Raw genomic sequence first — 15,847 nt, 5'->3', positions numbered from 1 at the left:
GCTGATGATCATCAACCACTAGTTCCTATGAGCGGGAACGCTACAAGACTCCTGTGCGTCTCTTTTTCCCCTTCGTGTCTCATCTTTACATCCTCTCTTACTTGAGCCAAGTGGCCAAGATAATGTAAATGTTGCTGATGTCAGAGACAGTAAAGTGTAAGAATATAGGCATTCGCCGTACTCGTGTTAATCTCATTCAACATGTGTGTTAAGGACCGTTATTCCTTCACATGCGAGGTATGCAGGAAGCGTTACCCTCCGACACCCGGCGGCTTCCCCTCCCTTCCTCCTCTCGAACGGTGTCTCGGGCCTCTTACCTCAGCTTCAGATTGTCCATGAACTGCTTCATCGTCACCTCATCCAGCAGCACAAAGTCTGACTTCCCAAACTCCAGGCCCTCCAGCTCCGCCATGCCTGTCCGTCTTCACCAAACACACACGCACAACAAACAAAAAAAAGAAGAAAATAGAAGCCGGACAAGACGAACAGAGGAGCAGAAAGCCGCTACAGGAGGAAGAAAGAGAAGTATGGTCGACTTCTGGGGCCCGGTAGTGTAGACAGAGTGAGTGTGTGTGTGTGTGTGTGTGTGTGTGTGTGTACTGTGGGCGTGGCGAGCTCTCTGGTGGATTTGAGGGTGTGCTAGAGAGCTGTGGTCTACAAGCTACAGCACGTCACCCTGTCAGTCAGCCGTGCCCTCATGCATGTCTATATAAAGAGCAGGAGGCTATCTTCAAGAGCTCGCACCACTTCTGCATCCTCCTCCGTCTCTCTCTTCCTTTTACTACCCAAACAGAGCGCCGACTCTCACCGCCAGGCTTTTGTGATGAATTTTGTGCATCTTTTCTCTACCCGGAAAACAGGAAGCCGCATCGGACACAGGCTCGCTGCCAGACAAGAAGCGGCTAACCGTGCACATGTAGGGGGATGAAAATGGCCTTTATCTCCAGGGAGGGATCGTGGCATTTCCTTTCTTGACTTGGCATTGGCGGTACAACGTGTCCCTTAGGGGCCGAGCTGCAGCGTGAGAAACCTTCTTTTTTTTGGGATGCTGGAGCCAAAAATACAGCGGTATTGTCTGCCATGTAAGACGAATGTAAGCGTGTAGGTGGGTGTGATTACGCTCAGAGAGCGTACAGGAATTCTGACTAATGCTTGACCTTTTTCTTGAACTTTTCAAGACTTCCCCCCCCCGAGGAACACTGTTCACATTCCTGTGAAGTATTATTATGGGATTGATTATTCCACTGGCGAACAAACGTTTATGATGCTTACACGTTTTGTTAATTCATCAATCACAAATCCACAACGCGGTCATATGACTTCACCTCAGCACCAATAAGGCGCGATGGCGATCAGTCGTCTCGTTTGGCCGCTTGTTGGCGACGAAAAAAGTTCAAACTTGTATTTTATATCGCAGAACAAAAGGTTATAATCTCGTAAACCTTATTTCAGCCATGCAAACAAAAACGCATTGAGTTTGAGGAACCCGCAGTCAGCAGTTTAACTGACGTCACACATACATCACACATTTTGTCAATATTGACAATCATTGTTCCTCTTTACGCCTCTCATCATAAGCGTTTAGTGACTGTTGATTCGTTACCTGGTAACCAAGCCAACAGAGACTGTTTCTCTCTTCTTACTTCACTCTCGTGGACCACGTGTACGTCTAACAGATCATTTTACTGGCACAGTTAGAAGAAAAGAAGAAGAAAAACAAGAAGCACCGACTGAGCTTGCGTGTGATCCATCTCCGTGACAACTGAGCAAACTCAATCCAGTGATGAAGACCACGTGATGAAGGTCAAGGCTCCAGGAAAAGCTGGTATTGGAACTTGAGTTGGGATCGTTTTTTTAAGTCCACAAATTCCAGTCAAGATTGAGCTTTGAGCTTTCAGTCATTTGTGTGAACAAATCCACCAAACACCAACAGGGGAAACCCATGAGCTCTGTGGGGGAGGAGGGCTTTCAGATCAGACTGTGTTTTAGTTATGACGGTTAAAAGAAAAGGCCTGTGAGTCATAGTCTCGGTCACCGTGCAGCCCTGCTAGAACGGTGTCTTTGATGGAAACTCATGCGTAACGGGACTTTACCACATTGTCAAGCTGAAACATTTAGGTCAGAAGTTATGGCGCATCTGTGTTTTTACAGTCTGTTGTTGGTATTCTGACATTTAATCTAAAGTTCAGTTGATACTAGGGCTGCAACTAGCGATTATTTTAATAATCGATAAATCGGTTCATTGTTTTTTCGATTAATGGATGAATCGGATTAAAAAACAAAAAAACATTCATTTCCAACCCTTTATTCAAAAACAGAAGTGACAGTGCAAATTCACAGTGCAAAACATGTTCAGAAAGCACAAAAATGGACATGTATGCTTTACATCTGCCAAATGTGAGCCCTTTTTACTGTAATCTCCTTGGAGCAGAGGCTGCATTTACATGCCCTGCTTTATCAATATGTATGAAACACTGGACAGAGGGAAGCTGCACTGCTGCTCTCACGTCTGTTTTCACCTCCACTTCATCTCAGCTGCATCAAGCTGCGCTGCATATAGAGCGTCCTCTTCCTTAAACTCTTTCATTCACATCATCTGAGCAACATATGGGTCTCTTATGACCACGACATCACGTTGTTGGCTAAGCCCAGCTACGTGATCTGCTACTTTGAGTAAATAAACAACCTGCAGCCACCAGATCCTCCGGTGTGCCGGTTTAACGTTAACGAGTGACGGCATGTTTCATCACGTTGAGGTTTTTTACAAGCAAGACTGAACTGTAACGGAACAAAACGTAACTTTAACGACAATACACAACGCAAACACGTTAGCTAACGTGATAGCAAGCCGACTAGCTTCCATTAAAAACAAGTTTGAGGGAAATGAAGCCGCTGTAGACATCTTAACGCTGATTGGCTGAGACTCGACACGTCAAAGATGTTTTATTGTGAAGATCACGACCTCAGCTTTTCTCGTGTCTCACTCCAATCTCAGAATCGCTGGCCGGCCCGTTGCTCTGCTCCGCTCTTTGTTTTCTTCTCCGTGACTTATTGCCCGGCGTAATAATCGCACGACACAACCAATCGATAATGAAATTCGTTGCCAACACTTTTGATAATCGATTTTTATCGATTTTATCGATTCGTTGTTGCAGCCCTCGTTGATATCGTATCTAGGCAACAGTATCCAGTCCCACATGCAGTTACTCTTCCTGTCAGTACACTGGCGTGTTAGATCCTCGTCTGCCGTAAGCACTTCCTCTCTGCAGTTCAGTCGACTGTCGGGTCGCCGTTTCACTTCCTGGTCACACTTCCCTCTCGTGTGCGTTGCTCTTTGCATCTGGACGATGCGTTCAGGTGCTAGTGACACACTCAGTAGAGTGCAGTTCTCTGCCAGGTGTGTCTGCCCGCGTAGCAGCCGCTGAGTCAGCAGCGTGTGTACGGATAACCGCTAGCCAAACACACGACACAAGACAACTAGAGCAGCGGCGGTGAGGTACTCAGCAGTGTGTGTTCTGGTATTTCCGTGAGCCAAACACACCTCAAACCTTTCGCTGCAGAAGTATGCGCGATTAGCCGTGGACAGACGCAGACGTGCACACTTACTCACTCACAGAGGGCCGCACACACACAACCGATCCCATGATGATTCATGATAACGATCACATTAACAGCGACAACAGTCCCAGATGCCAAATGTAACTACGGTGGAGCCCCAACACATGAATCTCATCATCGCGTGTAAATACCACCCAAAGGTCCAAAGGCTCATCTGTTTACTTCATTGCCATATTTACCCTTCAGCTTTTCCAATTTACATTTAGCCATTCAGTTGATCGCCAACGTTTATAGTCACAGCAACTGGCAATAACACAACACAACAACACAATTGTGCGAGAGATGTCAAAGGCTTAAAATAACCGGCTGTGATCAGAACAAAATAAATAGTATAAAGTTGTGCACAGGTTATTGTTACTTGATTAGAATACAGTTTGACATCAGAAGAATACAAGGTGTCAGAGTCTATATTAGTTTATTACACGTTAAACAACCTCAACATTTTATACTTCAACAATAATAATTTAGGAGAGCTGATTAAAAAGGGGTCAACGCTAAACAACATAATTTGCAGTATATTGGTGCTATATCTGTGTACAAATATACACAGATACAGAGGGCCACCACTGGGAGCAGCTAACCTAGCTCTCAAGATACAACATGTTGAAGCTTTAGCTGGCGGGTGGAGTTCGGGCCACATCAGACCAGCTGTTAAACCCCCTCCTCTTTGTGCTAAGCTACGCTAACCAGCTGCAGACGGTAGCTTACTTTGGTGTAAATGTTGTCTCTTCTATCTCTTTGGCAAGAGAGCAATGAACCACAATTGCCCCAAAAAAGTCTAACTTTTCCTTCAACGCTCAAATATCAGTAATTGCTATTGCAACTAGATAAGACTAATGACACTAAAAATGTTAACTGAGACCAAAACATGTTCAGTGCTGTCTCTACCTTCAAGAACAGAACTTCACTGCTTATCTTTTGAAAGATGTCATCTTATTCTTTATATCTTTTTTTTTCTGACACACATACTGCATGAGGGATTTCTTGGGCGAGAAGGGAGACGGACGCTTATTTTCCTTCTCTTGCACATTAACGCTTTCTACCCGGGTGTTTTTCCGGGACTGGGACGGGCTTCTTCCCCTCAAAGCTCCGCCTTGACCAAAACCATCCGCCCCGACAGGAGGCGGCCCGGCGGTGGCGCCGCCATCTCTCTCGGCGCTCCTGCGACTGATCGGCGGCAGAGAGCTGCTCCTCCTCCTGGAGTTTTTCTCCGACGACCTCCCCGTACGTCCGACCGGCCTTCCCAGCAGCCTCTGCTTCAGCTCGTAGCTCGCCGCGGACGGCCCTATCAGGTGAAGCTTGTCGTTCATCGGGCACACGACCACGGACTGGTAAATGCTTCTCTCGTTCTGAATCCTCTTCCAGAGGTCCTGGCCTTCCCGATCCATGTCCTTCAGAGGAACTTCCTGCGTGCGCAGTGACTTGCTGAGATCATCCATCAGGCTCTGCAGTTTACCGGCAGCCACTCTGGCGCTCTTCCCCAGTAAAGCGATGTCGCAGCTTTCGCCGATTTCCCGCTGCTCCATTTTCACATCATGGCTGACCAGGATGCTGCTAATGTCCTTTTTCCGGAGCTGCTCTGCGTACCTGAACACATCCACGTCAACGACAAAGGACTCCCTTCCGGGCCCGATGGAGCCGCGCTGGCCTGGTGGTGGAGAAACCAAGGCTCTGTGCTCCGGAGAGGATGGACGTCTGTTGGGTGAAGGCGCCCGAAGCGGGGGGGAGGCGTGGTTGGGCGAAGACGGAGGCTTGTCTCGGCCTCTGCCGCCGTCTGACCCGGCACTGTTGCCGCCGGGGCGTTTGGAAACGGCTCCGGAGGAAGCCTTCGGGACCGCCGAGGTGGTTTGTGAGCCGAGAAGCGGCTCCATAGAGGCCTTCGCGGCCTTCAGTTCCCAAAAGGTCCCATTCACACGCACCTGACCGCCGCCCAGATCCGTCAACGCGAAGCCATGCGACCGGAGGACGTCCCGCACCGCTGCCTGGTTGGGGAAAACGTCCAAGCGCACCGTCGCCTCCACTGGGAAATCCATCTGAATGAGAGGGGGAGAACATGGCAACATGAAGAGACAAGCACACGAACAGGCGTGACTCGGTGGAGGATTAATGAGCTCAGGTACCTCAACGCGCTCGGGTGCTTTCAATGTTCAATGCTGCTGTCGACCATTCACCTCCAGTGCACAGGGGAGCTCTCGTCACAGCTGGGGAAGTGGAAACATGATTGGACTTAGTTACTCATAGAAGGGACTCATTTTCTCCGTTTTCTCCTTGTGGTGGTGCCTTTATGTTTCGTTTTCTCCTCGTCTGACTTTTCTTTTTCCCTGTTTGTATTCTATCCATTTTGATTATATTCTGATTAAAAAGGCAGCTGTTCTCACTGTATGCAAGGTAACCATGTTTCATGCTGAAATTGATTTGAAAAGGTTTTTCTATGAAGAAGAATGACGTTGAAAGTCACAAAGGACACGAACAAAGAAGAAGCCCGTTCTCGTCTCTACAGCGGAGACGTTGTATAATAATACCTCGGTGTGGTGAAACTGTACTGCTGCTGAATGAGCCACAGGAAATAGACAGAGACCCTCTATATAGATGTGTGTGTGTGTGTGTATATATATATATATATATATATATATATATATATATATATATATATATATATATATATATATGTAGTCTATGGCAGTGTTTTTCAATCTTTTCAAAACGTTACAAAATGAAAAATCACATTGTAGCATAATACAGCATATATATATATATATATATATATATATATATATATATATATATATATATATATATATATGGTAGGTAATTATTGCGCTACCTACTGGCATGGAAGACTATTTATTTACTAGGCCAGCCACTTTATTGCAGGCTCATATTGGACATTTTCCCACGGCACACCTGACGATCTCTCACTGCCCAGTGGTTGAAAATCACTGGTCTATGGAACCACTGTTAATATTATTTATCAATGGTGCGTTAAAGACCACATATTTGCCTCGTTAGTAACCATTTGAGGAAGGAATTACTTTAGTGTGTAGATGGAAATGGAGTTTAAGCGGTAGTTCAGAAAGGAAGACTCTCTTTACACGGCTGGTCATTCCTAAATATCCGTCTCTAATTATCATCGTGATTACTCTCTCAACTGATTGGGGGGCGTCCACTTTAAATCAACCAATCAGAAGCTGCACCGTGTCCTTAACCCTAGGACACTAACGTCGGGTGATTTTCTCTCTGCTCCGATCCCTGTTTTTTTCAACAGGCACGTGTTCGGGTGATTTTAGTGCTAGAGGGTGAAAAAATTCCAAATGGGTTTTAACATTGAAGGACACTTTTCCTTCACAGGACAAGGCTCACATGTCCCAGGAACGGGTGGACCAAAGAACAAGTTCACAGCTCCATTATTTATATTTTTAATCATATTTTATTGACGATTCCCACATTTTTCACCCGATTTTGAGCATTTTTTCACTGCCCATTGGTCCAATCGCCAAAAGACTTTGCACTATTCAAATGTTATGCATATGTAATACATGCATGCTTAAATTCGGAATAAGTAATTTGATGAACACTAGAGACTCGCACTCCTCAAATGTGACGCAGCACCTCACCTCCTCCTCCTCCGTGTTGTCCGGTGTGTTTATGCTCGGTAGAGGTTAAAGGTCACAGCGACATGAAACTTTGATGTTGGGGCGTTTCCTCGAAAGCGAAAGAGATTCAGCTGCAACTTCAAACTAAACTTCTGTACATGTATAATAATAAAAAAGAGAAAATAAGGCCATTGCCTGTAAAAAGGGTGACCTCGCGGGTAGAAGTAACGTTTGAAAAGAGAAGTTACTCCCTTTGCCAAGCTAAAGTACTATCTTACCGCGTGTACTTCGAGCTAGTATTTATAGTATGTACTAGTACACAGCAATACATGCGACATGACCTACAGGCCGAAGGTCTACGTCATTCATAACTTACTTTACAGTTCATTCCCATCACTTCCATGACTTTCGCTACATTTTGTAGCGTTGCGGACGAAACCGAAACTGACGTCATTTCCGCTCCATGTTTACGGTTCATGCATTTCACAATAAAATTATTCCTAGTTGACAACTCTATTTATTTTTGGGAAAGGGGAAATAAATCTGCATTCCTTCCATGGGGACTTATAACTTCTTCGACATGCCACAGAAATACGAAGGTGCATAAAGTAGTGCAAAAGTTCAGATTTAACTAAGTTAAATACTATAAAAGTTTCATCACCTAATGTAATGTACAGTATATTCAAGCTGCCTGCTTGCAAACTAACAGCTGATGGATTAAACACAGCAGCTCAGCAATAAATTCTACCTCTACAAAATATATTTTAAAGTCGGTGAGCTATTAATTCATCTGTTTACTACTTCTTTACATTTGTGTTAATGAGGTGGACACACATTTCATTCAGCATACCTGTAGAAATCTCCCGTGATCCATCGATGAGTACCAATAAGCTTAAAATTAAAACAAGTCAAATATACTTCAGTTTACCTAAAGCGGTCCTGCTCTACAGCGCACACATGGTGCAATAACACCCTCACGTGGATCTTTAACTGAATTACAACTTGAGTTTCAGAATAATCTAATTTCAATTAATTATTCAAATTCAACATTTCAAATTGTCATCTTCTACTGAACTAAAGGATCTACGAGGCTTGTTGCATTAACAGATTTGATGAGTTATATTTGGATTTCCGCAAATTAATACATGACTGCAACCGTTTCCGGTCCATCTCCTCCCGTAATGTTTGGCTCGTAACAGTTCTGTTGAAATCACTTCAGTCTTTCGACAGTCAGCCAGAAGACCAGTTACATACCAACAAGCTGCATGTGTCATCTAATCAGAAGACATTACATGTATCAGGTTTTCATTTACAAACCTTTTTCTAGTTAGGTTTTACTTTGATCTCATTCGATTAAACGGATAACTGTTTATTACCAAAAATGGTGTGGCCAAAACTTGACCCATAAAGAACAGGAGGCAACATGTATGCTTAAAAGCAAAACATACATTTAAATCGTCACAGGGTTGATTCCCAATAGTCCGGCACTGTGGCGCCAACGGTCTCGGCTATTAGGAGACAACCAGCAATCATCATCCTGGCCATTGAACCGATACCGATTCCATTTTCTTATGTTCACACAGCCACACCTACAGGGTTCAGACCAGCCCAAAGTCAACTCTTCGGTCGGGAGAAGCGCAGAGGGCAGCGCACACATCCCAGGGGGGCGCCAGTGCTTATGGCCCGGGTGCTGGATGTGATTTTTCCCAGCCTCACCTGCCGAGTCCTGTTTGTCAGGAAGTTTGTGATCCACCGACAGGTGGGGCTGGCACGGTGTGCTGGGAGAGTTTGGGTTGAAGAATCTCCGGGAAGATGGTCAAACGTGATGCAGCAGATGCATACTGACACTTATGCCGTGTTCACACCAAAACAGTTGCGAAATATTCGCGCGTCCAGATTACATGTTAAATCAACGCACAGACGCGTTAGGTTGCGAAAAAGCGGATTTTTCACCGGGCGTCGCAATAGAGGCGAAACGGCGTTGCGAATATTCGCAACTCCGCTTTTTCGCCGGCGTTCAAATATTTCAACTCCAGCGAATAATTCGCATGACGCGGAGTTGCGAAAGCCAATCAGCGTTGAGAAGCTCCGCCCGGCATCACCGCCGTTACTGAATGAAGCTGCTGGTCCGCTGAAGGAGCGCTGGAAGCGGCTTCATTCAGACACTCGTCCTGGAGGAGTCGGAGCTGTGTGCGACTACAGATAATATTATGAACCCAGACACGGGGCGGTTGATGTTCCGACGTGTGTGGGACTTCCTCAACAAGTATAAAGCAGAACTAGAGGTTATTTACCTGCTGGATGAAGGAAATAGTAAATGTTTTCAAGACAGAGATAAGCCCCGCCCCCTTTCCCCAGCAATGGTTGCGAAAAAACGGATTAACCACAGAGCGAATCTTTCACCTGCGGCGCGAAGTGGCGTTGCGAAAATTTGCAACTGTTTTGGTGTGAACACAGCATTAGTCTCTAATTGGGTGAGACTTCAAGATCCCTGGATCCTACACTCCCCCCCCCAATGCAACTCTATAGTATCTTTTGAGACGCTCCATGTAACATGAGTTAAGATGTGTGGTCCCTGTGCACAATACAAGATAACTCAAGTGATTCTTCCAGGATGAAATCTTGACCCTTTCTAATAGAAATCCCAGACGTGGTGTGGTGAGCACATACAAAGTCATGCCATTTAGAGGAAACCCATTAAATATAAAGAAAAGAGGTAACATAAACAAGATGTCAAGAGGTGCCTGTAGATTTCTATGAAAATAGAAACATGTATATTTACATAGCTGAGGAGGACGAATATGCTTATAAAACACATTTTATTGTAGACACGTCAACAGAAGTCTTCAGTCTCTCGTTTCAGCTCCTAATCAAATGAGAAGAGCAGGAAAGGACAATAGATTAGAAACAGTAAAGTATGTTAGGCAAAAGTAACCATCTACTGTATGTTTAGTGTACAATATTCATTTAATTAATACTGGATAACTATGGAATCCAACATGGAATATTGCATTCCATGTTCAGGCTACAAGTAATAATTACGTTTCACTATCAAACATAAGGCTGCAATACCAAGAGTCTCCTTTAATGCAGAATCTTTTTACACATAATCATTATTGAGGTTATTAGTTTGTTATACATGTGCCTAACTTGCTATGGTCTTTAAAAAAAAAAAAAATACTAGACTCTTCTAAACATCCCTTTTGGTAATACGATGGCTCTTTCATACAAGTATTTGTCTGTAGTACATATTTATCCCCGCTGCCCACCATACAAGGCGGTGGGGCCCATGAACTACAGTCACTGTGGCAGCCATTTTGGCCAGTGAGGTCCACTGAAAAGGACACACTGAATTTGACACGACTGCAAAAGTAGAGACTACGAAACCAATCCAAACATGACAGAAAATAACTTATATGGAAGACCAGAGAGTAACTTACAGACTACAGCAACATTTGAGGAAATAAAAAGGGAACCTATCAGAAGTTAAGTCTTGAGTCAATAACCTTTATGCCGAAAGACAGTGCAGGTTGATGTTCTACGTTCAACATTCACTGCTAGGGAAAAAAACGTTTCAGGTTAACGTACCACTTTAATAACTTTTACACTCAAAAGCAGCCAAAGCGTCTCCAAGAGTCGCGCTGAGTCTTCTGCTCTTCAGCTCCTGTAAAAGCAAAGAAAGAGATACAAGCAAAGTCAATAGAAGTCACTGGAAGCATGTCGTCCGGCTCCAAACCCAAGACAACAAATGTCGGAGGTTTACCTATAACCCTGCCGTAAAGAGTCACGGCCGGGCCTCAAACAACCTCGCGTCTCTCTAGCAGACACAACAGGAAAGGACAAGCCACGGCAGGCTGGGCCTCGCTGGATAAGGTCTGCACAACGTAGCGGTATCGCAAGTATACAACATCACAGACCGCTACTTTAAAAGGCCATGTGTGGACTTTACATCAGGAAGAAAATAAACTTACCGTTTCAGCTCAGTCATACTTGAACACCAGATGTCAAATCAGGGTGTCTGAGCCAGGCAGGGCTTGATTCCTGTTAAAATAAAAATACAATATCTTAATCAAAGCACTGGGCATTAGGGCTGCAACAACGAATCGATAAAAATCGATTAGCAAAAGTGTTGGCAACGAATTTCATTATTGATTCGCTGTGTCGCGCGTTTACGGCAGTCATAAAGTCGCGGAGAGAAAAAAAAAAAGAGCGGAGCAGAGCCGCCAGCGTGTCTGAGATTGGAGTGAGAGACTGAGAAACGCTGAGGTTGTGATTTTTAGCAAAAATAGAACATCTTGGATGTGACGTGTCGAGTCTTGGCCAATCAGCGTTAAGATGTCTACAGCAGCTTCATTTCCCTCAAGCTAGCTATAACGCTAGCTAACGTGTTTGGTTGTGTATTGTCGTTAAAGTTACGTTATGTTCCGTCACAGTTCAGTCTTGCTTGTAAAAAACGTAACGTGGTGAAACATGCCGTAACCCCCCAGTCTGGTTCAGTTCACGCTGTCACTCGTTAAATCGGCACACTGGCGGATCTGGCTGCAGGTTTTTTTTTTTACTCAAAGTAGACTGAATCAAATCACGTAGTTGGGCTTAGCCAACAACGTCATTTCGTGGTCATAAGAGGCCCAGAATGAAATAGTTTAAGGAAGAGGACTCTGTATATGCAGAGCTGAGATGGAGCTGGGCCTGGAGGCTTCGGTCAAAACAGACGTGAGGGGAGCAGTGCAGCTTCCCACTGTCCCAGTGCTTCATACATATTGATAAAGCAGGGTATGCTAAAGCAGCCTCTACTCCAAGGAGATCAATTACAGTAAAAAAAAAAAGGCTCACATTTGGCAGATGTAAAGCATACATGTGTATGTTTTTAGTGTTAGTCCATTTTAATCTAATTTGTTTAATTAACAGCTCAGGGATGTTCAAGGAGCAACCTGTTTGTGCTTTCTGAACATGTTTTGCACTGTGAATTTGCACTGTCACTTCTGTTTTTGAACAAAGCGTTGGAAATGAATGTTTTTTTGCTTTTTTATCCAATTCATCGAAAAAATAATCAACCGATTATTAAAATAATCGTTAGTTGCAGCCCTACTGGGCATTGTTACCGTGTGCAATAAAAAAAAAGGTCACAACAACTATAATGTGCCAATAAGAGATGAGACTAACAGCCTACATAAAAAAAGGCAATTATGAGCAGAAAGTGATACAATGTGTAGTCTTGACAGTACAAAGCAATCTGTGTTGCTGACAGTTGTGTTGAACAGGAGGAAAACAATAAACCGTTAACAGGCGCTTCCTGTAAACTCGATAAATGTTGTCGGAGGTTTACCTATAACCCTGCCGTAAAGAGTCACGGCCGGGCCTCAAACAACCTCGCGTCTCTCTAGCAGACACAACAGGAAAGGACGAGCCACGGCAGGCTGGGCCTCGCTGGATAAGGTCTGCGCAACGTAGCGGTATCGCAAGTATATAACATGACATACCGCTACTTTAAGGTCATGTGTGGACTTTACATTAGGAAGAAACTTACTTTTTCAGCTCTGTCATACTTTTGCACCAGATGTCAAGTCAGGGGGTTTGAGTCAGGCAGGGCTTCATGTCTACAGTCCTGTAAAGAAAATATAAAACCATCTTACTCAAAGTACTGGGCATTGTTACAGTGTACAATAAAATAGAGCACAACAACGTGCCAATCAATGATGAGACTTTAACAGCCTACATAATAAAGGCAATTATGAGCAGAAAGTGATACAAATTTGTAGTCTTGACAGTACAAAGCAATCTGTGTTGCACTAGAGGAAACCAATAAACCCTTAACAGGCGCTTTCTGTAAACTCACTAAATGTTGTCGGAGATTTACCTATAACCCTGCCGTAAAGAGTCACAGCCGGGCCTCAAACAACCTCGCGTCTCTCTAGCAGACACAACAGGAAAGGACGAGCCACGGCAGGCTGGGCCTCGCTGGATAAGGTCTGCACAACGTAGCGGCATCGCAAGTATACAACATCACAGACGCTACTTTAAGGCCATGTGTGGACTTTACATTAGGATAAGAACTAACTTTTTCAGCTCTGTCATACTTTAGCACCAGATGTCAAGTCAGGATAGGATTCCTGTTAAAATAGGAAAAAAAAAAAAGCTTACTGAAGCTTTGTTGTGGCATTGTGACCGTGTACAATAAAAAAAGTGCACAGCAAATATACTGTGCCAATAAGTGATGATACTTTAACTGCCTACATAAAAAGGCAATTATGAGTGGAAAGTGAAACCAATTTGTAGTCGTGACAGTACAAAGCAATCTGTGTTGCTGACAGTTGTGTTTAACTGGAGGAAAACAAACACTTTTAATGTCTAGAATATATCCATGCCAATGTATTCAAATCAAATTCTGATCTTGATAACGTAATCAGTATTTGATAGCTCAGAGCCAACCAGCTGAAAACAGCTTGAGTAGGACTTCTTAATCAGAAATTGACTTCCACACTTAAACAGATGGTTGCAAATGTCAAGTGGCCTTATACATATTGTGCAATGTATTTTTGCCACACCAAAGTTGCAATTGTAAACTGATAAAGTACAATCTCTAGCAAACGTGGATACCTGCAGACTGCTCCCTTCGTGGCACGTGGTCTCCTCGCTGGCTCGTGGATACCCTCCCCCAGCAAGGTGTTCACAACTACGGAAAAAAAACGGTAAACAGAATTAATTTAGGCTCAAACGTGTAATGGTTCAGTGTTAACAGGCTTCCTGTAAACTCGCTACGGGCTGTCGGAGGTTTACCTATAACCCTGCCGTAAAGAGTCACGGCCGGGCCTCAAACAACCTCGCGTCCCTCTAGCAGACACAACAGGAAAGGACGAGCCACGGCAGGCTGGGCCTCGCTGGATAAGGTCTGCGCAATTTACGACAATTATACGGAACAAAATAAAACTGTAAAGTTTATAACTTAGTTAGCGCACACACGCTCATCACGCTGGGACCTACATGTTTTAATATATATAAACATTTCTTACCTGAACATCTTGAGGTTGGACGTTACACGTGTGTCTTCAGTCTGTTGACAGAAAATAACGGCTGTTAACGGCTGTTAAAACCTGGAGTGCAGCTAGCAGAAGTGCACCGCCCGCATTTCCCCTCCGGACTTTAGAACACTTTAAAAACACCATTTCATCAACAATGCCGCCATTTCATCACGACGTCACGCTTCGAATGAAGTTTCAAGAAGTCACAAACTTCATACATGTGTAAACGTGGGTCGGATGGAGACAGATAACTATCACGTACATTACCTCTCGATTCGTCCGCCGTCTGCTCAAATGAACTATCTGCCCGGATGTGACGTAATGTAGGGCGACGCGCGAGGCTTCTTCTTCTTCTTCTTTTGTTTTTAATGTCGGGTGGCAAACAGCTTTCGGGTGCATTACCGCCACCCACTGCTCTGGAGTGTGGCCAAAGGGTCTACCGACAAGAATGAACCAAACAAAAGGAAACCACTTCTATTCATTTGTCTTGTTGACTCTCAATAATACAAGTGTCTCGAGAATGTTTCTTTCCTACATTACTGATGTTTTCCTCTCTGAATCGTGCTTCTGACAGAACAATAAAACTGTTTCTTCTTCAGAAAATACACACTTTCCACTATTTTGCTTTCCAGGAACTGTTAAAACCATTTTAATCTAGTTAGGATCCTCTCCTCTTTCCTATCTCGTCCCCTTGATCCTGCCTTCCCAAGCAAGGGTTTATTTTTAAAAAGACATCTTCCTTTACTCCCTTTTGTCCCAGTCGTTGTGCCATAGAGTTTTGATGTGTCCCTGTATCACCGTTTTAGCTTCTGACTTATTGATGTTGTACTCCAACATGGGCAGGGACCCACACAAAATGAACACACACACACATTGATGGATTCAGATATATATATATATATATATATATATATATATATATATATATATATATATATATATATATATATATATTATAAATGTTTTTATTGTCTTTTCCACAATACACAAACAAACACAAGACAGAACTAGGCACATCAAAAAGCACATATAGGCACTTGGAGATATTTCAACGGTGATAGAATAACTCTGATGCAGTTTACCCGATTCACTAGTCTTCTTCTTTACAACCCAACCAAAGCTTTTAGTTGGCCCTTTTATTAAATCACATGTCCAGCATGGCTTAATAACATTTATTGTCAGATGGCTGTTATGTCCCCAATACGTCATGCAGTCTTCTTAACTCCAAAAGCATTTCCCCCATTTCTACATGCAGGCACAGATGTTGTCTTAAAAGTCACACTACATATCTTAATGCTAGTGCTTGTATTACGTCCAGTTTTCCTAACAAGGTTCTATATGCCACACAGCCATAATGTAGTTAACAAACATATATATATATATATATATATATATATATATATATATATATATATATATATAGACTGTATATAACGCCTTCAAAGCAGAGCTCCACACTCTATTCCCAACAAGCATTTCATCACATTTAAAACCTGTTTCACAAGGTTTCCTTCCTCGTTTCCTCCTTCTTATATACAGTCTTTATATGATGTGAGGTTTTACGGCAGTTCACAGGTTCTCCCAGCAGGGGGCAATAAAATACCAGATAATGGCAGA

At 43.6% G+C, this 15,847-nt stretch overlaps 1 protein-coding gene and 1 long non-coding RNA gene across 3 annotated transcripts in view; both read right to left on the bottom strand.

Annotated features, from left to right (window-relative positions):
* myo1g (myosin IG) overlaps window positions 1-412 on the bottom strand; it is a gene marked incomplete at its 5' end in the record, with an annotated part of 40,759 nt that extends 40,347 nt beyond the window's left edge. The window contains one exon of the mRNA XM_079231758.1: window positions 318-412. Within this exon, the coding sequence (XP_079087884.1) occupies window positions 318-412 (95 nt within the window). The remainder of the gene's footprint in view (window positions 1-317) is intronic.
* A 9,555-nt stretch (window positions 413-9,967) lies between these two features.
* On the bottom strand, window positions 9,968-14,541 carry LOC306749056. Of its 2 annotated transcripts, XR_013771173.1 has the most exons (7): window positions 14,498-14,541; window positions 14,222-14,262; window positions 13,809-13,884; window positions 12,739-12,816; window positions 11,183-11,252; window positions 10,800-10,875; window positions 9,968-10,077 (listed from the first exon to the last, which is right to left on the bottom strand). It is a non-coding gene; the product is annotated as an uncharacterized lncRNA (long non-coding RNA). The 2 variants fall into 2 exon arrangements; XR_013771174.1 differs by lacking the exons at window positions 14,222-14,262; window positions 14,498-14,541 and adding an exon at window positions 13,989-14,166.
* Between the last annotated feature and the right edge of the window lie 1,306 nt (window positions 14,542-15,847).

This window comes from Taurulus bubalis (assembly GCF_910589615.1).
Source record: "Taurulus bubalis genome assembly, chromosome: 16".
Classification (NCBI taxonomy): Eukaryota; Metazoa; Chordata; class Actinopteri; order Perciformes; family Cottidae; genus Taurulus; species Taurulus bubalis.
This window is presented reverse-complemented; position numbering and strand designations above follow the sequence as displayed.